This window comes from Fukomys damarensis, unplaced genomic scaffold (assembly GCF_012274545.1).
Source record: "Fukomys damarensis isolate Sample0158 unplaced genomic scaffold, DMR_v1.0_HiC HiC_scaffold_23, whole genome shotgun sequence".
NCBI classification, from domain to species: Eukaryota; Metazoa; Chordata; class Mammalia; order Rodentia; family Bathyergidae; genus Fukomys; species Fukomys damarensis.
In genome coordinates, this window is record NW_022900935.1 from 31,136,454 (window position 1) to 31,161,902 (window position 25,449).

General features: G+C 40.2%; 1 protein-coding gene across 5 annotated transcripts in view; it reads left to right on the forward strand.

Moving 5' to 3' along the window:
* Zyg11a (zyg-11 family member A, cell cycle regulator) overlaps nucleotides 1–25,449 on the forward strand; it is a 43,856-nt gene that overhangs the window by 473 nt on the left and 17,934 nt on the right. For 3 of the 5 annotated variants that reach the window (XM_010610340.2, XM_010610341.2, XM_010610342.2), the window contains exons 2-5: nucleotides 11,102–11,267; nucleotides 12,751–13,502; nucleotides 17,912–18,052; nucleotides 23,907–24,083. In XM_010610340.2, the coding sequence (XP_010608642.1) occupies nucleotides 11,102–11,267; nucleotides 12,751–13,502; nucleotides 17,912–18,052; nucleotides 23,907–24,083 (1,236 nt within the window). Of the gene's footprint in view, nucleotides 1–11,101; nucleotides 11,268–12,750; nucleotides 13,503–17,911; nucleotides 18,053–23,906; nucleotides 24,084–24,424; nucleotides 24,458–25,449 lie in introns of all 5 variants that reach the window. The other 2 variants (XM_033767821.1, XM_010610343.2) reach the window with 2 other exon arrangements.

The following is a 25,449-nucleotide window of genomic DNA, read 5'->3' on the forward strand; positions in this document are numbered from 1 at the left end:
GAACTAAGGTTCAGGGCTCCACGGGGGGCCCCGCCCCCTCCCCGGGGCGCAAATGCGAACCGAGGGAGAAGTGCGCTCTGCGCCTGCGGGATGTGAAGCTGCCCGTTTCCAAGGCAACGAGTGTCTCCCATCCTCCGTGGGCGTTGCGCATCCCACTTCACTGATGTAGGAAGACGCAAAACCTGAAGCTGAGTTGATTGGCTCTGTACTTCCCAAGTTCGGAGGCCGGAATCCAGTCAGCCACACTCAGGAACCACCCACCCTTTTAAGAAAAATCAGAATCTAGGAAAGATCAATCCAGTTAGTACACAGGGAAGGAAGTATAGTATTCTGAACTGAGCTACACCTTCAGCCCCGGAAATACGTTTTAAAGTTCAAACAGATTTGTGTTATATGTAGAAATACATAAACTGGCTTTTTTGTTTCGATTTTGTTTTGTGTGTGTCTGGTTTTTTTTTGTTTGGTTTTTTTGAGACAGGGTCTCACTATGTAGTTGAGACTGACCTGGAACTCACTATGTAGCCCAGGCTGGTCTCGAACTCACAGCGATCCTCAGTCTCGCAAGTGCTGGAATTACAGGCGTGCGCCACCACGCCCGGCTTTGTTTCGATTTTTTATCTGCCAATTTTGCCAAAGTTTTATTATTTTCTGTAGTAACCCCCACCCCACCCTACACCGGGGATCACACTCACGACCTTGCTCTTGAGAGGCAGGCGCAGTGCCACTGAGCTAAATACCCAGTATTTTCTCTAGTTTTTGTAGGTGTTTGGTTTTTTATAGTCCTGTTATCTGCAAATAAAGCAGCTCTACTTTTACCATTTCAGTTTTTTTTTTTTTTTTTTTTCTTGGTACCAGGGATTGAACTCGGGTCCTTGTGCTTGTGAGGCAGGCCACCCAACCGCTGAGCTAAATCCCCGGCCCTCAGTCTATTCTTTTAATGTCTTTTAAGTTTGCATTTTCCAAGATTTTCAGTAACATTAAGGAAAAGTGGTGAAAGGACATTTTTGATATTCTAAATCTTTCCGTTTAATTTTTACTTATTTGTACTAAATTACATCAGCAGCTTTATTTATTGGTTCTGAGCAACATCAGCTTTTTTTTTTTTTGGTACCACGGGTCCTTGTGCTTGTGAGGCAGGCAGTGGAACCACTGAGCTAAATCTCAGGCCCAACATCAGCTTTTTTAATTTTTTGAGATAGCCTGCCTAAGTTGCCCACGCAGAGCTTGAATTTACTTTCTGTCCTGCTTCATCCTCTCAAGTATCTGGGATTACAGTCACCTGGAAAAAAATGATCTCTTCATTTTTTGTGATGGGTATTGGGGTTTGAACCATGAGCCTAGAAGATTTACTAAAGTCTACCACTGACAGCTTTTTCTTCCAAGTATGATGTTGGCTGTAGGTAATTAATTGTTTTGTTTTATTTTTGTCTCAGGAATTGAACTCAGAACCTAGTGCTTTCGAGGCAGTAGGTATTTTGATAGAGGCTCTCCATGACATTCAGGAAGTTTTATTCTATTCTTGCTTTGCTTAGAGTTTAAAATCTTGAACATGTGCTAAATTTTTTCAGATGCTTTTTTTGGAGGGTCATTTTAACTTTATTTCAGGAATAAACCCCATTTGTCATGATGTATCATTGTTGTACAGGGTTCTATTTGCTATTTGCTTTTTTTTTCCTTTTCCCTTGCACTGAGGATTGAGCCCAGCGTTCTACCATTGAGCCACATCCCCAATCTTTTTTGGGGACTTAATTTTTGTTGTTTGTTTGTTTTTGTTTTTTGAAAGCAGGGTCTTGTCATAATCCTGCTTCAGCCTCCAGAGAAGGGGATTGTATGCATGCATCCCATTCAAAAAGCTGGCCTGCAATTGTTTTCATTCGATTTTGCTGGTAAATTTTATCAAATTTTTCAATGCTACCCTTTATCAAAACTTTGGAGGGTTTTTTGTTGTTGTTGTTGTTTTTGTTTTTTTGTTTTTGTTTGTTTGTACTGGGATCAAATTTGTGGCAGGCAGGGGCACCACTGAACTAAATCCCTGGCCCTGGAGGTTGATATGTGTATTTCTCAAAAGTAGTGTGTAATTGTTTCTTAGAGTTAATGTTAGCAGCTGTAGACAGCTTCCTAAATCACAAGAATACAACATTGTCACTTGGAAACGGGTACATTCAGGGTTATCTTTAACAGTCATCTGTTTAAAGGCAGAACATTATTTGGCAAAGGGTGGGGGTTGAGAGCAGAGTACTAAGACAGTGCTATCTTTTAAGGCAGACCTAACTTTGATACTGTAGCTAGAGAAGCAATTTCTCTTTTTAAAAGTGTTCATAATACGTTTTTGGGGGGGCACTGGGGATTAAACTCTGGTCCTTGTGCTTTTGAGGCAGCGGTAGAATCATTCCGCTAAATCCCCATACCCATGATACTTTTTATTTATTTTTTTTAATTTGCTTTTTACTAGTATATGTTTGGAATACATAATAAATGTATTCATTGTGGGGAATTAGTACATGTTACATCTTGCTCCTTTTTATCTCAAAAACAGTTTCTGTGAGACCACAGGTGGCTATATGAGCCATCTGTTTTATATTTCCTTTTCTAAAGGGTGACAGACTTTACCAATTAAATTGTGCAACCAAATAAACAGACACCATTAAACTACAATTATTTTAATTGCTTGAAATAAATTATTTTCAGTCAGTTGTGTTGGTTTATACTTGTAATCCCAGTACTCGGGAGGCTGAGGCAGCTGGATAACTGCAGTTTCAAGGCCTGGCTGGGGTACATAGTGAATTCAGGGCACCCTGAACTATACAATGAGAGTCTATCTTAAAAAACAAAACAATATGAATCAAATTATTTTCTTAATTGGTTTATTAGCCTTGTATCTGGAAAAGCAGTAAAACCCACCTCTTCCAAAATCAGAATGCTGGTAGGGGCTGGGGATTTATAAAGTTCAGTGGTTCCGATACCTGCCTTTTAAGCACAAGGACTGAGTTCGATCTGTGGTGCAAAAAAAAAAAAAAATTATAATGCTGGCTCAGGCAGCCTGTAAGATACATAGCTGATACATGGCTATCTTCTATACATAGTCAGCCATGAAGGTGGAACTTCATAAACTCTGTAAGGTAGTAAGTGCAAAAACAACCTCCTTTATCAACACATATTCTTGCACCAGCAAAACCAAAAAAGCATACTTTACTGGTAGGGTCTGGCTTGTTTTAAAAAGAGGGCGTATATCTTCATAGATAAAATAACAGAGCAGTCTATAATAAACTGAGAGATGATTGTGGTTTACTTTTAAGTCTTAAACTGTGACTTCATGATCAGACATTTTCTTTCTTTTTTGTTTGGGTTTTTTGAGGGGGGGTACCGGGCATCGAACTCTGGGTCCTTGTGCTTGTGAGGCAGGCAGTAGCACCACTGAGCTCAACCTCCCCATCCCCTGCCCAGAAATTTTCTTTTCCTAACATAATGTCCATTCTTTATAAATTGACGTGTTCCTAGTTTCTTAACAAATCTATCTTCTTGGATTTATCTACTGTATCCTCACTGGACTGCCATTAATTTCTGCCAGCCTGCCTATAAATAGCCTGTCTTCAGGAATACACCAGATGCACTAACCAGGCACCTTGTAGTAGAATTCTGTACTTGAAGATTGCATCGGAGAACCCACTATTAGTCTGCCAGTACAAGTACTGCACCTGTCATTCCACATTATCACAGAAACCGCGCAGTTTCTTAATTACTCCTTCCTTACTGGGAAATCAATAGCTGTAAAAAAATTTTTGTTTGCAGTTCTAGGGGTTGAACCCAGGGCCTCAAGCCTGTCAGGCAAGTTAGTACTCTACCACTCAGCTAACCCATTGCTTTTGGTTTTGAGATGGTCTCTCTGCATTGCCTAGGCTGGCCTCCAACTTGTGACTAGTGATCCTCCTGCCTCAGCCTCCTGGGTAGCTGAGGTTACAGATGTGTGCCACCATGCTGAACAGCATTTTTGTTCAGTTTCAAAGTATTTCAGTACTTACTATTTCTAAAGATCCAGACATCATGTGTTTGTAGCATTTGGGCAATAAGACCATTCTGAAAAGAAGCTGTGTTCAGGATGAATAGAGTTGATAATACTTTTGAAATTTTCCAGAAACTGTGAGACTATATTTAAGGTCCAAACAACAGGAACAGTGAAGAAAGAAATACTTGGTAAGAAAATACAAGGTAAACTAACTCCCAGCACACATGCCAGCCACATACATGTTGTTTTTTTACTCAGGTATTTGAGTTGCCCTTACAGCGGGCAACTCAAACTTGGAATCCTCTTGTCTCGTCCTCCTGAGGGGCTGGGATTACAGGATTACACCTGTCTGGCATTAGAGATTTTAATTTCTTTAAAAGAAGGTTATAAATTATATGTATTTATTTGAGAGAAGAATTTAATTATGTAGAACTATTTATATACTTTCATATTTTTAAAAGGGTTAGTGCGTCAAAAAGACAATGTTCTGCCATGTGTGGTGGCACACACTTTGGATTCTAACTGAAGTTGGAGGATGGTGAATTTGGGTGGGGGAAGGAGGGAGAGAAAAGGAAAGAAAAGGTTGAGTTGGTAACACATTTTTCCAGGAATTTGCCCATCCAAGTAATCACATTAGGGTAGGATGGTTCATAGGATTCCTTTATAGTCCTTTCAGTGCATCATTCTATAATGTTAACTCCTTGTTTGTTCCCAGTTAATAATTTTATGTTTTTCTCCTTCCCTTAAGCCTTATACCTATGGATTGTCCTTGTAATTTTATAATAGCATTAAAACTTTACTTTTTCATATTTATTTATTTATTCATTTTTGTGGTACTGAGGGTTGAACCCAAAGACATTCTACCACTGAGTTACATTTCCAGCCCATTTTTATTTTTTATTTTGAGAAATAGTCTTGCTGAGTTGCCCAGGCTGGACTCAACTTGAGATCCTCCTGCCTCAGCCTCCCACAGTTCTGGGATTACGGACATACACCACAAAGCCTGGCTGCATTACATCTTTTCAAAGAACAAACTTGTTTTTGATAAAAAAAACATTGTGCATATTTCCCATTTCATTGATTTCTGCTTATGTCTTCCTAATCTTCAGTTTATTTAGTGTTTACTTTTCTTTTAATCACTTTAAGGCAATTTTCAATTCTAATATAAGCATTTCTAATATAAACACTTGAATTGTGTTTCCTGTAACACTGATATGTTGTTCCAAATATTTTTTGCTTGAGTAAGGTAGGCAAGTGCTGTACTGCTGAGCCACACCCCCGTCTTGTTGAGAAGTGTATTTTTTATACACATATTTGGGAATGGTATTTTATCGGGGGCTTATCAAATTCCCAGTCACCTGAGTGAGGGTACAGTGAAAGGGTAAAAGAGACAGGGACAGTACATTAGAATGCAAGGGAGTCCTGAGGGAGATGTGCTTCTAGTGGGTGCACTCAGTAGTGTCCAGGTTGACCCACTTTTATTAGAAAGCCAGAGGCCTGGGATTTAACTCAGTGGTTCTGCCTCCTGCCTTGCAAGAAAGAGCAGGTCCTGAGTTCAATCTCCCACCCCACCCCCATACCAAAAAAAAACAAAAACAAAAACGAAAAAACCACGAAAGCCAAAAAAAAAAAAAAAAGCACAGGAGGGTGGAATCACGCATCATTGAGGAGCAATCATTGCCAGTAAATGTGTAACAGCGAACAAGATTAGTGGGTACAGATCCTTTCCTCTACCCAGTTGCCTGTGTTCCATGAATTGTCCTCAGCAGAAGTTATCTTGCCCTAGGAGTGCTGTGCCTATGGGTTTTCCCACACACAGCCAGAAAGCTTTAGTTTTTTTAATTAACTTTTCTGTTCCTGAAGCAAGTTGATATCAGCTTTGGACTCTAAGGGACCCAAGTCATGAAGCCTGGTCCCCAATAGTATATATCACTTTTCTTAGTGTCTCTTTCTCTTCTCCCTCTTTTTTGTGGTATGATGATAGAACCTAAGGCTTGGTGGATAGCAAGGTCCAGTCTGCTTTTTTGTGGGGGTATGGGGGATTGAACTCTGGTCTTTGAGCTTGCAAGGCAGGCCACCAAACTGCTGAGCAAAATCCCCGGCTCTAACTGCTTTTTTTTTTTTTTTTTTTTTTTTTTTTTATTCCTTCCTCTTTTTAATTGAGTGTTATGGGCCCAGGACCGGCAGGGTCCCTGAGATTTCGTTATCCTTGAAGTCACACTTTTGTGACACTGGCAGAAATGTAAAACAGTGCTGCTGTTCTCACCCAGCCTTTTTTAAATCTAAATTGGAAAATAGAGCTATTAAAAATTTTTTTTCTTAATGTTAGTATACTGAAGGGTTGTTTTGTTTTGGACCAGTGTCACTATATCCCAGGCTGTCCTTAATCTCATAGGCAAGTGATCCTTTTGCCTCAGCTTCATGAGTCATTGGGACTCTGCAGATGTGTGCAGTAGCATCTGGGTTTGGGTTTAAAAATATTTCTGAATGAATTATACATACTTTAAGCATTTCTCTTTTAATTTCTAATGCAGTGAATGTTGTCAATAGAATTCTTTTTCCTTATGTGTATGGCAGGGTTGCTGAGAATTGAACCCAGGTCCTCATGAAAGCTGGGCAAATACTCCCTACTGATACAGGAAATGATATAGGGGAAATATTACAGCTCCCAACCTGCTAGACGTTCACAGTGCCAGTTCGTGTTCCCCAAAATTGAAAAATGAATTCTAAGGAATAGAGGCATTACAAATGACACACGAGAGGATACAGCCATTATAAAAGAAAAGGCTTTATTCCTGTCTGGATGTGAACAAGGACTGAAACAAGGGTAGATTTCAGTAGTGAGGTAGATGGAAGAGAAATTAGTCTTTTATATAGGTTTTTAGAAGGGGCTAAGGAATGTAGAGTGGAATGTTTAGGAGTAAGGGTCCGAAGATGGTCAGCGCAGGTGTGCATTATACTTGACTCTGACACCGGGGAGATTTTATGTTCCATTCTGAATTTTCTTTATGGCCCTCTGTTCTGTTTATGGAGAGGAGGCTGTTGTTCACTGAGGTCTGTGTGTGTTTGCTCAGAGGATTTCGTTTAGGCCAGGCAGGACAGGAGGTTAAGAGTAGGAAATATTTATTGAGGGGAAAGATACAGCTCCTGAGAGGAGAGAGGACCCGAAATTGGAATTGCAGGGACCCCACTTCTCAGGGGAAGTTTTATAGAGCACAGCCACATGAGTACAACATGAGTTACAGCTTTGATCAATCGAAAAGATTTTAAGTCTAGTCACTTAGGTAACTTTGATCTAGTGGTGAAGCAAGTCACATGCAAATGTACGTGGAAGGAACAAAGAACTTTTCAGGAAGGGATGAGTCTGAGGGTCTTGGTGACCCACTGAGGTGACTGATGCCTATGCAGACTTCATTAGACCAAATGTTACCACTTAACCTTAGGCCTAGTCATTTCATCTTTTTCTTGAGGCCTGACTTCCAGTAGATGTGGCCTCCAACTACAGTTGTAATGTATTTTTACTTTTCTTGACTCTCAAGGGCCTAGCCCTATCTAAATGCCTGTAATATTTCTGCCTCGCTGTGCTGTCTGTAATACTACTACTTTTGAGACAGGGTTTTGAGTTCACCTAGGCTGAACTCGAGCTTGAGATCCTCTTCCTTCAGACTCCCTAAGAACTCGGATTACAGACATGTGCCATCTCTCCTGTCAGAAAGAACCCAGTTTTTTTGTTTTGTTTTGTTTTGTTTTGTTTCTTAAGAGTATGAATAGTTTATCCTAAGACAAAAAATGGATTACAGACATGTGCCATCTCTCCTGTCAGAAAGAACCCAGATTTTTGTTTTGTTTTGTTTTGTTTTGTTTCTTAAGAGTATGAATAGTTTATCCTAAGACAAAAAATGTGAGAGCCATGGCTCTGGGGCATATGTGCCTCTAGTCTTAATTAGGCAGGAGGATGGCTGGAGTCCTGTAGTTTAAAGCTAGTTTGGGCAACATGAGAATTCACTGATAATGCAGTAGAATCAGCTAAACAGCTAAAATTCATGAAGTTAAATAGAAATGATAAACATGGAAGCAGAAAGGGCAGAAGTAAAAATTGAAAAAGAGAAAGATGAAGAAAGATAACTGATCCATTTTAAGAATAAAAGAAAATAGAGTTAAGTAAGGGTGGCAGACAAAGAATAAAATAAGAGAGAGTAAAAACCGGGCGTGGTGGTGCATGCCTGTAATCCCAGCACTCGGGAGGCTGAGGCAGGAGGATGTGCTGTAAATTCAAGACCAGCCTGGGCTACATATCTCCAGGTCAGTCTCAACTACATAGTGAGACCCTGCCTGTCTCGAAAAAACAAACAAACAAACAAGCAAAAAAAACCAAAACAACATATATATATTAGCACAAGATAGGGGAAAAAAAGAAAAATGAATCCAAATAATTCCTGCACGTTTCCAAGGTCTGTGGTATTGGAATTCACCAGAGTGGGTGAGGGTAGTGAGTCACAGCTGGAGCGTATTTTGCTTCTAGACCCCCTTTTTGTTATGTGAATGCAGGGGTGTGGTGTCCGCCTGGTGGGGGGGTTCTTAGTGTTTGTGCCCTTCCTGTGTCCTGTCACTGCTATCTCATACTATCTGGATTTCCCCAGAATATTGGGTCTTATACTAATTTTTGCTCCAAAAGATGAATAGGGTTTATTTTCATGGGGTATCTTATTTTTCATGTACAAAAATCTACATTTAAAAAATCATGTTGACATAGGGCACCTGACCCGTGGACCTCTGAATAATATAAAGAAAATATTATAACTCCCAACCTGCTAGATGTCTGAAATGCCCAGCTTTGTGTTCTCTAATATCTAAGAATAGTGGCGGTTAAGATGGGGAGAATTTATTGAAAGATACCTTCTATCTAAGAGAAAGGGGTCTGGAAGTGGGTGGTCCACTGACTCCCTGGCCTTCTTGAGGATGTTTTCTTGAGTAAAGCTACCAGGTGAGGAAGATTTAAGGTGGGACAAAACTATAGTCAACTGATAAGATTAAAAGTGCAGGGATTATAGGCATATGCCACTGAGCACAGCATTTTATTTTTGTGGTAGAGTAGATTGAACCCAAGGAGGGTTGTTCTACCACTGAGGTACATCTCTAACCCCTTTTTTTCTTTTGAGACCGGGTCTTGCTAAGTTCCTAAATTGTATAGGGTAGGTTTGAATTTACCCTCTGACACAGGAGAATTCAAGTTGGAGCCCACCCTGGGCAACTTAGTGAGATCTTGTTTCAAAATAAAAAATAAAATGTGTGAGCATGTATGTTAGTTTAAAGACCCAAAGTTTAATCATCGGTACTACCAAAAGGGGGAAAAAAAAAGGCTATACTACAAAACACCACTTTTAGGGGATTATATTTAAATTTTACCTCAGTTCAAACAAAGAAAAGGAATAATATACTGTAGCTCCTTGGAAGAGCGCAGGAAGTTTTGGCTTTGATTTCTGGCACCCATAACAAAACAAACAAAGCTCCCCTCAGCGTCCCTTGATGCTGCCATAAGATCATCTGAGACAGGGTCTCCCTCTGTAGTTCATGCTGGCCTTGAACTTGCAGTGGGTGTGGGGTTACAGCCTGAGAGGGTCATTTACAAAGAAAAGAGATAACTGGGGACACAAAGTTGGGGGCCTGGGTCTTTCCAGGGCCATGTTGCTGCATCATCCCATATTGCCTGCCTGCCTGCCTGCCTGTAGGAGAGGTGGAGAGTAGAGCGGTGGTGTCGCACGCCTCTGAGGCTGAGGCAGGCAGATGGTGAGTTTGAGGCCAGTCTGGAGTACATAGTGCGACCTGTTTCAAAGTACACCGAAAAAGAAAAGGCTGAGCTCACCCTCTCACAATAACAGACTCGCTCCCAAAATAATGATATTTATCCATTCTTGAGAGCAGAGCCCTCTTTATCTAATCAGTTCTTTAATGTCCCCTGTCTCATCGTTGTCACATTTGAGGTTGGTTTTCCAACACATGAACTTTGAGGGACACCTCTCACCACAGCAAGGAGCAAAGTGATTATAGCATGTAGAGTAAATTTCCTGGAGAAGTTCGGTTGTGAAAAGAAACTGAAGGGGATATAGGATCCGATAGAGGGCTTGTTTTTCTATGGTTTGGTTTGGTTTGTGTTTTGCAGTGCTGGGGTCTGACCCCAAGGACTCAAGCATGCTAGGGAAGCCCTGGACCACCAGTGACTCACATCCACTGCCTGGCTTTTTTTTTTTTGGTAGATATGGGGGAATGAAATTAGTGAACATTGAGGACATTTCTCAGGCATACCCAGACCTTACTTCCACTCCTTGCAGTGATGGAGATGGATTATGATTTTTTAAAAAGTTTTTGTGGTGGTTGGGATAGAACAAAGGGCTTCTGCAAGGCAAGTGCTGTTATCACTGAGCTCCATTCCCAGCTCCCAAGAGGGAACTTAATGAGTTCAGAGTGCTGCAGGAATCAGTGATAATGTTTGGTGTTGAAGCCTCTCGGAAAGGTGGCAGTCTGTCTGGTGTGTCGCCCCATCTGTCTTTCTAGTGCAGTGCTGCGCCTGTTGAGTCAGTGAGTGCTGCTCCATCTCACATGGGAAGGGGCCACATGTCTGTCTCCTCCCTCTAACTCTTCTAGAGCTGTGAGTGTAATTTCCTTTCTACTTCTAGGTTGTGACCATTTTGGAGGGAGTACAGATAGGCTTTCTTACTCTCTGGCACAGATTAGTAGCTGAATAAATATATCCTAAGTAGATGTCCATGTGACCTCTGATTAAAATGACCCAGATGTGTTGAAATTGTGAGATTCCTTGATTTAATCTTCCACTAGGCTGTTAACTCCAAAAGGGTAGGAACTCTTGTTTCATTCATTTCTCTATTGTTAGTGACTGGCACAGACTAGTGAAGGATTGAAGGAACTTAATTTTTTTCCATAGTTACAACAGATAAATTCTTCCCTTCAGTTAATGGTTGATAAGGTGGTTTTATTACATGCGCATCTTTATTAGAGCAGGAACATACCTGTATGGCACAACCTCTTTTATGTTGAATATTTCCAGATTTATTCCAACCAAGTTTGGGATTTATTTTTTAGGAAGAAGCATCACCTTACCCATTGGTCAGTACTTGCCTGAATGTCCTGATTGCTAATCTAGAGAAGTTGTGTCCTGAAAGACCTGATGGAACGCTGTGCCTTCCAGAACATTGGAATTTCCCACAAGAAGTAGCTGACCGGTTCCTTGGGATGCTGGCTTGGCAAGGTAATAAGGCTGCTTGTATAGTCTACTCATACATATAATATTCCTTTTCTAAGTGGTGGTGGGGATCAAACCCAGGCCTTTACACTGAGCTACATCCACAGTCCCTTTTTTACTTTTTATATTGAAGTAAGATCTTGCTAAATTGCCCAGGTTGGGCTTGAATTTGCAATATTTTTGCCTCAGCCTCCCACAATGCTGGGATTATAGTTGTGTACCACTATGCCCAGCTTATTTTCTCCTGTTCTACAGATTTTTTATTCTGTTGTTTCTTTTGTTGAACAGTTTTTTCATTTGATGTAAGTCCATTTGCCTATTTTTGCTTTGTTTCTTGTCCTTTTGGGATCTTATCCAAAAATTGCTTGGTCTTTCCAGTGTCCTAAAGCATTTCCACTCTGTTCTTCCAGTAGTTTCGTAATCTCAGCTCTCCATTTTTTTAGTTGATTTTGTAACAGGTAAGAACTGGGTGGGGGGGTTAGTTTCATTTTCTACATGTAGATCTCCAGTTTTCAAATCACTTACCATTTTATTAAAAAAAGACTTTTTAATATTATTGCTAGGGGTTTTTGGTGGGGTGTTCGTTTTGTAATAGGGACCCACTGTATAATCGAAGCTGGTCTTGAACTCACTATGTAACTCAGGCTGGCCTCAAACTGGCTGTCATTTTCTTTTTGTTTTTTGGTTTTGGAGACAGGGTCTTACTGTGTGGTTGACACTGGCCTGGAACTCACTATATAGCCCAGGTTGGTCTCGAACTCATAGCAATCCTCCTGCCTCAGCCTCCTGAGTGCTGGGATTACAGGCGTGTGCCACCTCTCCCGGCAAACTATCATTTTATTTTGCCTTCACCTCCCAAGTTAGCCAGAAGACAATACTTTTTTGATCACTGCAGCTTTGTAGTAGTGCAATGACTCCTGCTTATTCTTTTAGCTCAAAATATTTATGGCTATTGGGATTTTTTTCTGGGAGGATGAAGTTGCTTCTACTTTAATTTCTTTCGTTAGGATTTTATAGTTTACATTCATATTTTACCTCTTTGCTTAAATTTGTTCCTAGGTATTGTATTTCTTTCTTGATTTCTAGTTCAGATAACACATGGTATGTAAAAAGATACTGATTTTTAAATGTTTATTTTTGTATCTTGCAACTTTGCTGAATTTGCGTATTAGTTCTAGTAGTCCCGTGCCCGCGCCCCCCCCCCCGCCAGAGTCTTTAGGGCATGTTTTTGTGATTATGGCGATCACAGAAAATTTTTTATTGCAAAGATTCTAAGTAGGTTTTTTGGGGGGAGGGGTCCTTTTTTGTTAGGTTTTGAGAGTTGCACTAAGTTTCCCAGGCTGTGCTCGAACTTGCCATCTTGCACTACCCTGTCAGAGTGCTGGGATTATAGGCCTCACATAGCATCTGTCCTTGTTCATTCTCACATGGATCTTGAAGAGGTGTGCGATTTAGTAGTCAGTACCAGCTAGTTCTGCTTCTCTTACAGGAAAGCTGACCGATAAGACAGCAAGCATTTTCCAAGGCAACCAAATGAACCTGAAGCAGGTCAAAATCCAGAAAGCAAAAATCTCTGCCACTGCCTTCATTAAATACTTCTGCCATCAGAAGCTCACTGAAGTGGATGCTACTGCAGTACACTCTGACCTTCCAGTCCCAGACATCATACGTGGACTGTGCAGCAGTAGCTGGATCCAGCAAAACCTCCGGTGTCTCCTCCTAGACTCAACAAGTGTCCCTCCCAATTCAAGACCGCTATCCTTTGGTCAGCTCACTGGTCTTCGCACTTTAAGTGTTTTCAATGTTTGCTTTCATAGTGAAGATCTGGCTAATGTTGCTCAGTTACCAAACCTGGAAAACTTGGATATCTCTAATACTCAGGTCACCAACATCTCTGCACTCCTTACCTGTAAGGATCGACTCAGATCTCTCACAATGCACTATTTGAAATGTCTGACCATGACCAAACCACAGGTTTTTGCAGTCATCAGCGAACTTAAATGTCTGCTTCACCTTGATATTTCTGGTCACAAGCAATTCAGGTCAGACCTAGCTTTTCATTTGCTACAGCAGAAGGATATCCTGCCTAATATTGTGTCCCTGGATATTTCTGGGAGCAGTTACATCACTGATAGAGCTGTAGAACAGTTCATACAGCAGCGGCCTGCAATGCAGTTTGTGGGACTCTTGGCTACGGATGCTGGTTATTCTGACTTCTTTACTGCAAAGCAAGGCTTAAAGGTTTGTTCTTATCTAAAACAAGTTTTGTTTCGTTTGTTCAGAACATTATTAAATTCTTACTGTGCACCAGAATCTGTACTATTAGTTAGACATAAAGTCTGTAACAATTATGCACTTACTTTGATAAGTTGTGGGAATATAACATGCCAACTCTCTGTCTGCTAGCTCAACAGTGATAATTACAGCCATGTACATATTATTTTGTATATGACTGACATCATGCTGCCCTCATTGTTTTCTCCTTTAATCCTCCAGTTTTGCAGATGAGGAAAGGGAAGCAAAAGATCTGCTTGGAATCATGTGACTAACTCTTTAGGTAGTAGATTGAGACCTGTATCCATGTTTTTATGATGCTAAAACTTGTACTTTTTACCTCCTATTTAGAGGTAAATAGAGGGTGGAGTAGCTTGGTGATAGATCATTTGCCTGGCGGGCATGAGGCCCTGGGTTGGATTCCCCAGGGTGAGGAGAGAGGCTGAATCAATAAGAGTATGTGGATAGCACTGTTTTTCAACCAAGGTATGACAAAACAGTTTTTAAAAGAGCAGTTAAAAGTGCTTTGAAGTTGGACTTGGTGATGCATGCCTGTAATCTCAGCACTTGGGAGACTTACAAGAGGATCACTTCACGTTCAAGGCCAACCTTGACTACATAATGTACAAAAAAAATTTTTTTTTTGGAAGTTGAGCTTGATGGCACACACAGAATCTCAGCTTTTGGAAGGATAAGGCAGGAGGATAATAAATTCAAAGCCAATCTGGGCTGTGTTAGATGGTGAGACCTGTTTCAATAGCCACCCCTCCCAGAATGGAGCTCAGTAGTAGATCACTTGCTTAGCATACACAAGATCCTGGGTCTGATCCCAAATGCTACAAGAAAAAAGAAATGATAAAAGCAGATCTGGACTCTCCTTGTCCTCTGGCTTCCTGTCTTATCCTGGGATATCTTCTCACATGACCTGCACATTACAGCTAGGAGTACTTTCCAGGGCTGAGTAGGTATGGGTGCCCTGTTCTTGAACATCCATGTCTGTGAGCTGAATAAACCCCTTTTCTTTTGCATTATCCAGCTTCTAGTATTTTTTTACAGCATTGGAAAACCAAAGGCAATATCCAACTACATGTTTTTCTTATACCCAAAATAAGAATGGACAATATGGAATTAATACACTTAAAATGGATGGAAAGGCCACCATTAGTAATAAAAAGCAGGGGATATTCTCATTTGCTGGGAAATGGTACTTGATCATTGATGGGATATAGAAGAATCCCTTCTGAAGATTGTTCTGTAGTGGCATCTGCTGCAGGAAGCCCATGAAAGAGCAGACAGTGCAGAAGCTGTCTGGCATGTCTTGGCATGTCCTTTGTTTCTCTTTCATCTCTTGAAATCCATATGATCGCCACTTTTTTAGTTTAGAATATATCCACTGTTGGTTTGTTTTGTTTTTTTGAGACAGGGTATCACTATATAGTCCAGGCTGGTCTTGAACTTGCTATGTAGCCTAGGCTGCCCTTAAACTTTTGATCATTCTGCCTTAGCTTCCTGAATTGCTGCTATTACAGGTGTGCACTGCTGCTTATTTGTTTTTGTGGTGCTGGGAAATGAACTCAAGATCTCCAGTATGCTAGACAAGTGCTCTGCCACTGAGCTGTTCCACAGCCCACCTCTCTTTTTGTGATGCTGGTTATCAAATCTTGTCAAACAAGTGTCCTTACTACTGGGCTGCACTCCCAGTCTCATTATTTAATATATTCAATAATATTTATATATATATATTGGATTGAACTCTGGTCCTTGCGCTTGCAAGGCAGGCCACCGAACCGCTGAGCTAAATCCCCGGCCCATTCTTTTCTGAACTAACTTTTCCTGTGATAGTTGCAAAGTGAGCTTTATCAGTTCACATTCTATTCCTTCTCCATCTCTCTGTTCAACCTACACTTACTACGGACTCGGACTCGTTGATTCCTGTGGCTTTCAGTACTATATAATTCATATGTCCTTAATTGTTTTGGTGGTCAAATTGTCTCATATTGGCTAATAAGAGCTCCTCCAAGCTGGCTCCTTTGACTTTTTTTCTCTTTCCTTTGGTGGTGCTGGGGATCAAAATTAATATTTTTTTAATTAAATTAAAATGTTCAATGTATAGCTGTAAGGTCCATTTGGTGTATCTTGTTTAGAGGATGTCTTTTTGTCCACTTGATCCATCTTATACTAAAAGTGTTGTGTTTGAGTCTCCTTGCAATTCCTGTGATGTCTGTTTTATGTAGGTGTTTGTGGTGTTTGAAAAGGCTTTTGTAATCATCCTATTGCTATTGTGAATTTTAGGGGTTTTTATCACCAGCATTTATAAGGTTTTGGCTTTGTCTTGCCTGAATCTTGAATTATACATTTTCTGATATAAGATTGCCCTTTTATTTTTGTGCTTCTTTAATTTTTTTGGTACCAAGGATCAAACGCAGGACTTTGTGTTTGCCAGGCAGGTAGGTGGTGAAACCACTGAGCTAAATCCCTGTCCCTATTTTTATACTTTTAAAATCACTATTTTATATGGTCTTATTGCATATAGTTGGAGTTTGATTTTTGAGCCAATTAAATTTTTTTTAATGAATAAATGATAAAACGCATTTCTTGGCATCACTGATACATGTGGCCTCTATTCTGCCATATTTTTTATTTTTTTATTTTATTATTTTTTGAGATGCAGTCTCGATATCTTGCCCAGGCTGGCCTTGAATTCCTGGGCTCAAGTGATCCTTCTACCTCAGTCTCATCAGTCCTGGAAGTACAGGAATGCCCCACCATGCCTGACTTACTTATTTTTGAATTGTGATTGAACCTAAGGCTTTTGCACTGAGTATATCCCACCTGTTTTGTTTTGGTTTGGTTTTTGGTGCTAAGGCTCAAACCCAAGACCCTCGGGTATGCTGGGGAAGTGTTCTATCACTAAGCTACAGTTGTAGTGCCTAGGACTTTTAGTGTTGAAGTTTTCTTGGATGATGGTTTCAAATAGTTAATTTTTGCTGCAAAAACTTCAGTTGTAAGAATGTTGGATCTTCATTGTTCTTCCATTTTTTACACTTTTCTTTTGAACTTTCTTGTTTCTCTGTTTTTCCTACCTTTGTTACATTTTCATTGAAGTCTATCCTTCCTGGAATACCTTGTAACTTATTCTGACTATTCAGTAGGGTTTTTATCTTTTTCTTTCCTGAGTTAGTATACTTTTGTTTAATCTCTTTGATTTTTGTGTTTTTTTTTCCATATACCAAAGTACATCTTGAGACTAATTAAGATTGAAATACTTTGTTGTAATTTTCCTTTGTTTATGGGAAGACTTTTTCTTAGCTGAAATGTGTAAGGTTTTATTTTTTAATTTCTTCTGGTGGTTTTATATAGAATTGATCCGGGTCTTATTTCTTGATATCTAGTTGACAGGGTTCCTAATTTAAAAGCACTCTTGTCAGTTTAGTCAAGTGAAATTTCATCAAGAAATGATGATGTTATTAGTTATGGTAGGATAGAGAATGGGGTTGATTTTATTTTGACTTTGTAGGGTCCTCCTCCTCCTACCCATTGCCATTGAAATCTTCTTTTTCACTAATCATAAATCTGAAAACTGGGTCATGTCTAATTTTGTTTAAATATTTTTTTATTTTTATGGTTTGGAAAGAAGATACAGGGAGAGAATTTTGGGACCAGTAGGGGTGATTTGGATTTAGGAGATTACTGCTACCTTTCAGACCCAGTATTTATATAGACTGTTTCAAGTGTGTACATCAGTGACAGAGGAAAAATTATAATGTCAAACACGTAAAGAACTTCTAGTAATAGCTACTTTTTTCATATTATCTTATAAGGCCTTTTCCATGTCTTTTTATGTAATTTTTCCTGTTTGAGTACTTAGAAAACATGCATTCGTAATTATTGATTGTTGAAAAATTTACATGTTACTCATTTAGTTGAGGTCTTAACAGTAATGTTACAGGAAGATGTTACTATATTTGATCCTGCTGCCGCCACTTGATTGCTTAAATTAGCAACACACTTTACTTCTCTGGACACATGGGTATATGTGGGGTTAATGAAAGAATTGACCTTTTAGAATTATATCTAAATGAAACCTGCTGGGCATGGTGGCGCACATTTATAATCCCAGCACTTCGGAGGGTGAGGCAGGAGGATTGCTTCGAGTTCAAGACCAGCCTGGACTACACAGTGAGTTCCAGGGCAGTCTGAACTACATAGTGAGACCCTGTCAAATCAATCAATCAAGCAAGCAAGCAAGCAATAAGAAACTTGTGAATAATCTGAACACTTAATTGTACACATTAATATTGTTTCAAACCCCACAGGCTCAAAAAAGACTACTTGGGGGATAACCAGTGAAACCTATTAGGACTGTGTTTTTTCAGGTTGCTGGAGGAGCCAATATGAGTCAGATTTCTGAGGCACTGAGCCGATACAGGAACAGGACATGTTATGTGAAGGAAGCTCTCTACAGACTCTTCGCAGAAACGTTTTCAGTACATGTAACCATGCCTGCCATATTAAAGGTAATTGCATCTCTGATAGGCAGTGTTGACTACTGCATGCATCTTACTTAGTTCTATTAAAAATTATTTACCAGACATACTAAAGTAACTTCAGTCAGTGCCTTGTTCTGTAGTGAGTCAAGTGCGCTCATTAAGAAATGAAATCAGTTTTGGCTTTACCAGATTGGCTCTTGCTTTGTGCATCTGAATTTATGTGAGGAGTTAGGGATTTAGCTTAGTGATAGAGTGCTTGCCTACTATGGACAAAGCTGTGGATTTATCTCCTAACACTGCCAGGGAATAAATATGAGTTAAGAATTTGGTTTGAGAGTGGATGGTTTATATCTAGATGTTCTCCCAAAGCCTTGTGCTCATAGGTGCCTTTGGGAGGTGATTGAATTATGAGGACTAATACAAGGGGAGGTGTGTCACTCACTGGGGATGTAGCCTGAAGGGTCTGTCCAGCCCTCTTTTTTGTTGTTGTTTTTCAACAAGAGTCTTGCAGTGTAGTTCAGGTGGGCCTTGAACTCACTTGTAGTCTAGGCTGGCCTCAAACTTGTGGCAATCCTCTTGCCTCGGCCATCTGAGTGCTGGGATTTGGGTTGTGTGCCACCACACCTGGCTCTTCCTCCTCTCTTGATGGCTCTCTGCTTCCCGTCTGCCATTCCATGAACAACACTCCTCTACCATGCTGCCTGGCCTTGGAGCCAGTCAACCATGGACTGAAATTTCTACCAACTGTGAGCCCAAACAAACCTTTCCAGTAATTCGTGGCTGTTAGTATTCTGTGTCAGCACTGAGAAAAGAAGTAAGACAGGTATTGGTACCAGAAGTGGGGTTATTGCTGTGACTACCTGACCATGTGGTTCAGAAGAAGCCTTTGGAACTGGCTCTCACAGGAGGAGTTTGGAAAAGTTTGAAGATGCCACCCTAGGATGCCATAATCTGAGTTTGATGATGATTCTGGTTAGAGCTCAGAAGACCAGAATGCTTATTTTTAAAAGCAGATGGAAAAGACCAGGCATTGGTCTTTGTTTAGTTTTTGGAGTTTTTTGTTTGTTTTTATGTCTGCATTTGCTTCTAACCTGAGATTTTGAGGGAGATTTAGTTTAAGAGAAGCAGACTAATTAATCTAGCAGAGGAAATTTTAAGGCAGTCAAATGTTGAAACTGGCTTGGATACTTACTGTTGAAGACTTTTAGCCAGTTCTCCCCTGAGAATCCGGAGCAAGAGGCATAGGCAAATGATTTAACATGTTCACATTGGGGCTGTAATTTCTATGTCTTGCTGCCAGTGGCTCTGTTTTGAATTGACTGCCCCATCAGGCAGCTTGAACTACTTCTCAGGGAATCTTTAATTATAATAATGCAAAGAAAGATATTGATTTAGCAAACCAGATGTCATCATATTACAGTTCCCAAGGAAAGCATTTAAGTGGTATAAGAAAATTGTAATACAACATATTTGTGGCACAGCAGTGTGTATTATGTATACTGGGAATGGTATACTCGTAAGATCTTCATGTTAACGGATAGAAAATTAAATTTTTTTGTTTTTTGAGACAGGAGTCTTACTATATAGTTCATGGTGGCCTTGAACTCACTATATAACTTATGTTGGGCCTTGAACTCGGTCATCTTCCTGCCTCAGCCTCCAGAGTGCTGGAATTACAGGTGTGTTGGTGGCAAGAATTAATTATTGATAAACTATTAACTCAAGAAGAAATGCAATGGGCACAAATTACTTGAAAAAGCGTTCCTTTATAAAAGTTTATTTAGATTGGCAAGAAATGGGCTTTAGTTCAGTGATGCCACCACCTGCCTCACAAGCACAGGTTCAATTTCTGGTACCAAAAAAAAAAAGTGGCAGGAAATGCACACAAGTAGACAGTTAACTGAAAATTATCTGAAAAAAATAGGTGCCTCTGTGGCCACAAAAAAAGCCAAACAGGGCCAGGGATTTAGCTCAGTGGTTCAGTGGCCTGCCTTGCAAGCGCAAGGACCTGAGTTCAATTCCCGGTACCAAAAAAAAAAAAAAGCCAAACACATTATGACATTTTTGTGCACTCTATACAAATCAGCCATCTTTATATAAAATGTTTCTTGAAAATTCACAAATATAGATAAACTAATTGAATGAAATAAATTTGTCAATTATTGTGATAATTTTAATTGGAGTAGTATTAATAATTTATATTTGGGCAGTAATTTCAGAGTCAAGAAATTAACTGAATACAGTCCATTTATAGACTTTTTATTTTATTATTAAAAAGACCAAACCACCTGATCGGACAGTTGTGCATTTACCATAGGTGGTTCGAGCTGGTGGGAACATGTTAGAAAGTGCTGAGTTTGGCCAGAAAGGAAGCTCAGGTAAAGTTGGAGCAAAGGAGAGCTTTGGTTGCTGAAATCAAGAAGCCCAATCAATGGTTTTATGCAGGAGAGTAGGAAAAATGGCTCAAGGGCATCTCTGAAGCAGCAAGATCCCTCACTTAGCAAGCTCAAAGGGTGCAAGGGTGAAAGACTGCTTTGAGAAGAGAGCTCCAGGGCAATCTGTTGGAGAAGAGCCTCCTAGAGATAGAGAATTGATTCCCCAGGATTTAGTGTACCTGCTTAGCCATCCAGACACTCCAGGCCTCTGCAACCACCAATAAGATGCAGAAGGGCTCAGCTACTGCTCCAATTGGCAGCATAACCTGGCATCTTCCACATGCTGCTGGTTTTACTGTGGGGTCAGGAAGGCTTTTACCCAGGTTTCAGAAGGCTTTGGAGGCCAGGCAGTGTGCCCCAAAAGTGCAGTGGAGACCCCACATGGTCCATTGTCTGAGGAAAGCTGCAGGGAATGAGCAAAGCCAGCCCAAGAGAGAAGCCACAGGAGCTACAACCACTGGCAGGATGGGGCCACCAAGCCCTTTGAAATTCACATCTCACCACGGTGTATCCAGGTTTGCTGGACACGGAACTATGGGATTTAATGTTTGCCCTACTGAATTTTGGTCTTGCTTTGGTCTCATTTCTTTCTATCCTCCTATTTCTCCCTTGAAATGGGAATGTTTATCCTGTGCCTTTATATGTTGGCAGTATTTACCTTTCTTTTGATTTTTACAGGGACTCACAGCTAAGAGTTTGCCCTAAATCTCCAGAGAGACTTTGGACCTGGACTTTTCAACAATGCTGAAACTGTTAAGACTTTGGCATCTTGTAGAAATAAACTAAATGTATTTTGCGTTTAGAGGTGCATGAGTGTTTGGGGGACTGGAGCAGAATGTTACTGTTAATGACTAGATGTCTCCCCAAAATCTTGTGCTTATTGGTGAGGCTTTTGGGAGGTGATTTGATCATGGGGGATAATCCACTGATGCATTTCTAGCTAAATGTACTGTTGGGAGGTAAAGCTGATTTGAGAAGAGATAGGTCATTGGGGGTGTGCCCTGTGAGGGTCTGTCTCCTTCCCTCCTCCATTGTGCTCTCTGTTTCTCCCCTCTTCTTGTCTGCCATGCCATAGCAACCCTCCTCAGTCATGCCCCTCTGCTCTGCTGCCAGGACCGAAACCTCTACAAACTGAGCCAAAATAAATTTTTCCTCCTTTAATTTATGGATATCAGGTATTATGTCTTAGTGATAAGAAAGTAAGACAGAGGAGGATCACTGTACTATTTTGTCTGAAGTAGGACTTACACATTTTTTTTTAATCAAACTCAGGACCTTGTGCTTGCAAGGTAGGCGGTGGAACCACTGAGCTAAATCCCAGACCCCCTTACACATATATACATATGAATTCATTTTGCTTCTTTATATATTCATTAATTCCTAAAAAAATTCTAACATCTGATTTTGTTTTTTAATGGTGCTGGGTTCAAATTCCAGACATCAAAAAATATTTTCAAAGATTTGAAGATGCTGCAACTGAGAGCTCTATTCCCACATCCTAAAATCTCATTTTCTGAATGAAAATGAAAACAATAAAATCACTTGAAGGTGGCCAAATCTAATATTTAAAGTGTATTGTGGCTGGGTGTGGTGGCATGCGCCTGTAATCCCAGCACTCGGGAGGCTGAGGCAGGAGGATCGCTGTGAGTTTGAGACCAGCCTGGGCTACATAGTGAGTTCCAGGGCAGTCTGAACTACTACATAGTGAGACCTTGTCTCAAAAAACAAACAAAAAAAGTATATTTTGCATAAAATAAAGTTGCTAGTTTTGATATAGCTAGTCTTTGCATTGGTTTAGGGAAAAGTATGTTTATTGTATTTGTTTATTTTTGGTATCAGAGATTGAACTCGAGACCTTACATTTGCGAGGCAGGTGATGGCACCACTAAGCTATGAATCCCCCGGCCCCATGTTTATTTTAAATATAATCAAAAGTATTTAGTAGTTTGGGAATAGGGAACTCAACTCCATTTATTGATTTTATTCATTTTTCTTTTAAGAAAGTGTGTTTTGTTTTTGTGGTGCCGGAGATGAAATGTAGGACCTCTTACGTGATAGGCAAACATTCACTCACTGAGCTACATCCATGATCTTGTGTGTGTTTGTATTTTTTTAAAGTTATGTAAAATTAAACATGAAAATGAAGCATTTAAAATTTTATTATTTGTAATATTCTGCAATTCCTTAAAAATGTGACAGAACTGGGGTGGTAGCTGAGTAGTAGAGCACTTGCCTAACCTCAAGAGACCCTGAGTTCCATTCCCAGTACCACACACAATAAAAGGCTATTTCTGTAGCATAAGAAATTAAACTTATGGGCTGGGGATTTAGCTCAGTGGTTCCTGTGGCTACTTCACAAGTGCAAGGACCCGAGTTCGATCTCCAGTACCAAAAAAAAGAAAAAAGAAATTAAATTTACTTACAATTCAAACCCAATACCGTGGCCAGGCATGGTAATGTATTCCTGTAATCTCACCTCTTTGAGGAGGCTGAGGTAGGAGTATTGCAAGTTCAAGCCCAGCATGGACAATTTAAGGAAGACTCTGTCTCAAAATAAAAGTGGGAGGTAGGGGATATAGTCGAGTGCAGAGGCACTGGGTTCAGTCCCCAGTACCATCCAGAGAGAAAGGGAGGTAAGAGATTTTAGTCATGATTCATGGCAATATCAGTAGAATGGTCTCAGAGGTGATCTCTGTTTTGTAGAGGATGAAATGGATCATGGTGTCCCTCAGTGTTGAAGTAAGAATCTAAGCTTATAACCATACCCTCGTTTTGCATTTGTTTCCTGGGTTTTCCATAGTTTTGCCTCAATATTATCTAATGTTATATTTTACTACAGTACTTTTCAGATTCTTCTGTTGGTGGATTCACTCATCTTTTGGTCTGCCTTATGTTTTTTCTGTCACACTTTCCTTCCCTAGGAGTCCCCTCCTTTCTACCCCATCTCTGTCTGCTCCTATCAAAACACTCTGCCTGGTGTGCTTTCTGAGTGATTCCTAACTGGAATGACCTGAACGATAGCACCCTCTAACTACCTCAGACAGTTGTTTTACCCATACCTCTTTGATGGGGGCTGTTACCAGTTTAATGTTTAGACATCTCTCACAGTGTTGTTTTGCGTGCCTTGTTTTCCTTACAAGGTTTTCTACGAATGTTTGGTCTGCTGTAGCACCTTGAATAGAGTGAGGTGCAATAAATGATTATGAAAATTAATTTTACAGATGAGATAGAGATAGAGAAGGGAAGTAACTTGCCTAGTTACATAGATGGTTTCTGGCTGCATTTAGATAAGGAGGTGTTACTGCAATACCTTGATGTCCTAAAGAATAAGTGCTGAGGGTAGGGAAAATCTTTCATTGAGCAAGTATTTGTGTCACTGAAAACAAACACAAGACTGTATAAAGAATAATGTTCTCATGTGCCACTAAATAAAAGTTTATCTTCAGCTTGTAGCTGTAGGAATGAGGAATCATCCTTCGGATTTGACAGTGCAATTCACAGCCAGTGCCTGTGCCCTCAATTTAACGCGCCAGGGCCTCGCCTGGGGGATGCCTGTGCGTCTGTTGTCAGAGGTCACCTGTCTGCTTTTCAAGGCTCTGAAAAATTTCCCCACTTATAGACAGGTAATTTGAGTTGAATATACTTGTTTGTGCTTTTTACCCATGTGAAAATATGTAGGGCTGGGTATTTAGCTCAGCGGTTCGGTGGCCTGCCTGCCTTGCAAGCGCAAGGACCCAAGTTCAATCCCCGGTACCAAAAAAAGAAAAGAAAATATGTAGTTAGGATTTTCTTTTTCCGTTCTAACACAGAGAGACAAAATAGATAAGGAATTCATATTTGTTAGAGGAAATATGAATAAGCAGTGAGGTTTAAAAATTTCAAACTCGTAAACCAGTTACCCAGAAACATCTTTTTTATTTTGTGTGGGTTTTGTTTCTTTTATTGTTTGTTTGTTTTTTTGTAGTGGGGACCAAACTCAGGACTCCTTGCTTGCGAGGTAGGTGCAGCACCACTGAGCTAAATCCCTGGCCCCAGCAACATCTTTTAACAATTTATATATCCTTATGGTCTTAAAAATCTTGACCCTAAGTACATACATTAAAAGATTGAGTGGAAACCCAGATCTATTTATAAAAGATAAAACCATAAAACTTTTAGAAGAAAACATAGAAAATATCTTGACTGATGCTAAGCAGTTATTTTAGGATACAAAAAAGAACCCTACATATATTTATACACACACACACACACACACACACACACACCCACACCCACACCCACAACTGGAAACCATGGCACATGCCTATAAGTCCAACTTCTTGGAAGACTGAGGCTCAGGGATTACAAATTCTGTCAGCCTGACAGATTATTAAAACCTCATCACAATTTTAGAAAGGGGGGTAGACATGGTGGTGAATGCCTGTAATCCCAGCACTGAGGGAGGCTGAGGCAAGAAGATCTCAAGTTTGAGCCCATTCTGGGCAACTTAGTCATTTAGAACCTGTCTCAAAGTAAAGGGCTGGGATAGAGGCACTGGGTTCAACCCTCAGTACTGCAAAAAGAAGAGGAGCTGGAGATGTGTGTCATTGGTAGAGCCTGGCATGCATGAGGCCTGGATTTCATTTGCCCGCACTTTAGTGGCGTACCCGGGTAGTCCATGAAAACTAAAGGCTGTTGGTATACACGCCAAAAAATATTTTCAAAGGTTTGAAGATGCTCAATACTATGATGAAATACTGGAACTCCTAGAGATCATTATACCATTCTTAAATTGGCTAAATATTTAAAACTTGGCCGTAGTAGGTTATGCAACAACTGAAATTTTTTTGGTGGTGGGGGTTATTGTCTGAGATGGTCTCATTATGTAGTTTAGACTGGTCTTGAGATCACTATGTAGTCCCTGGCCTCTTAACTCATGATCCTCTTGCCTCAGCCTCCCAAGTGCTAGTAATCTCAGTGTGCGCCACCATGCCAAGGCTGAAATTCTTA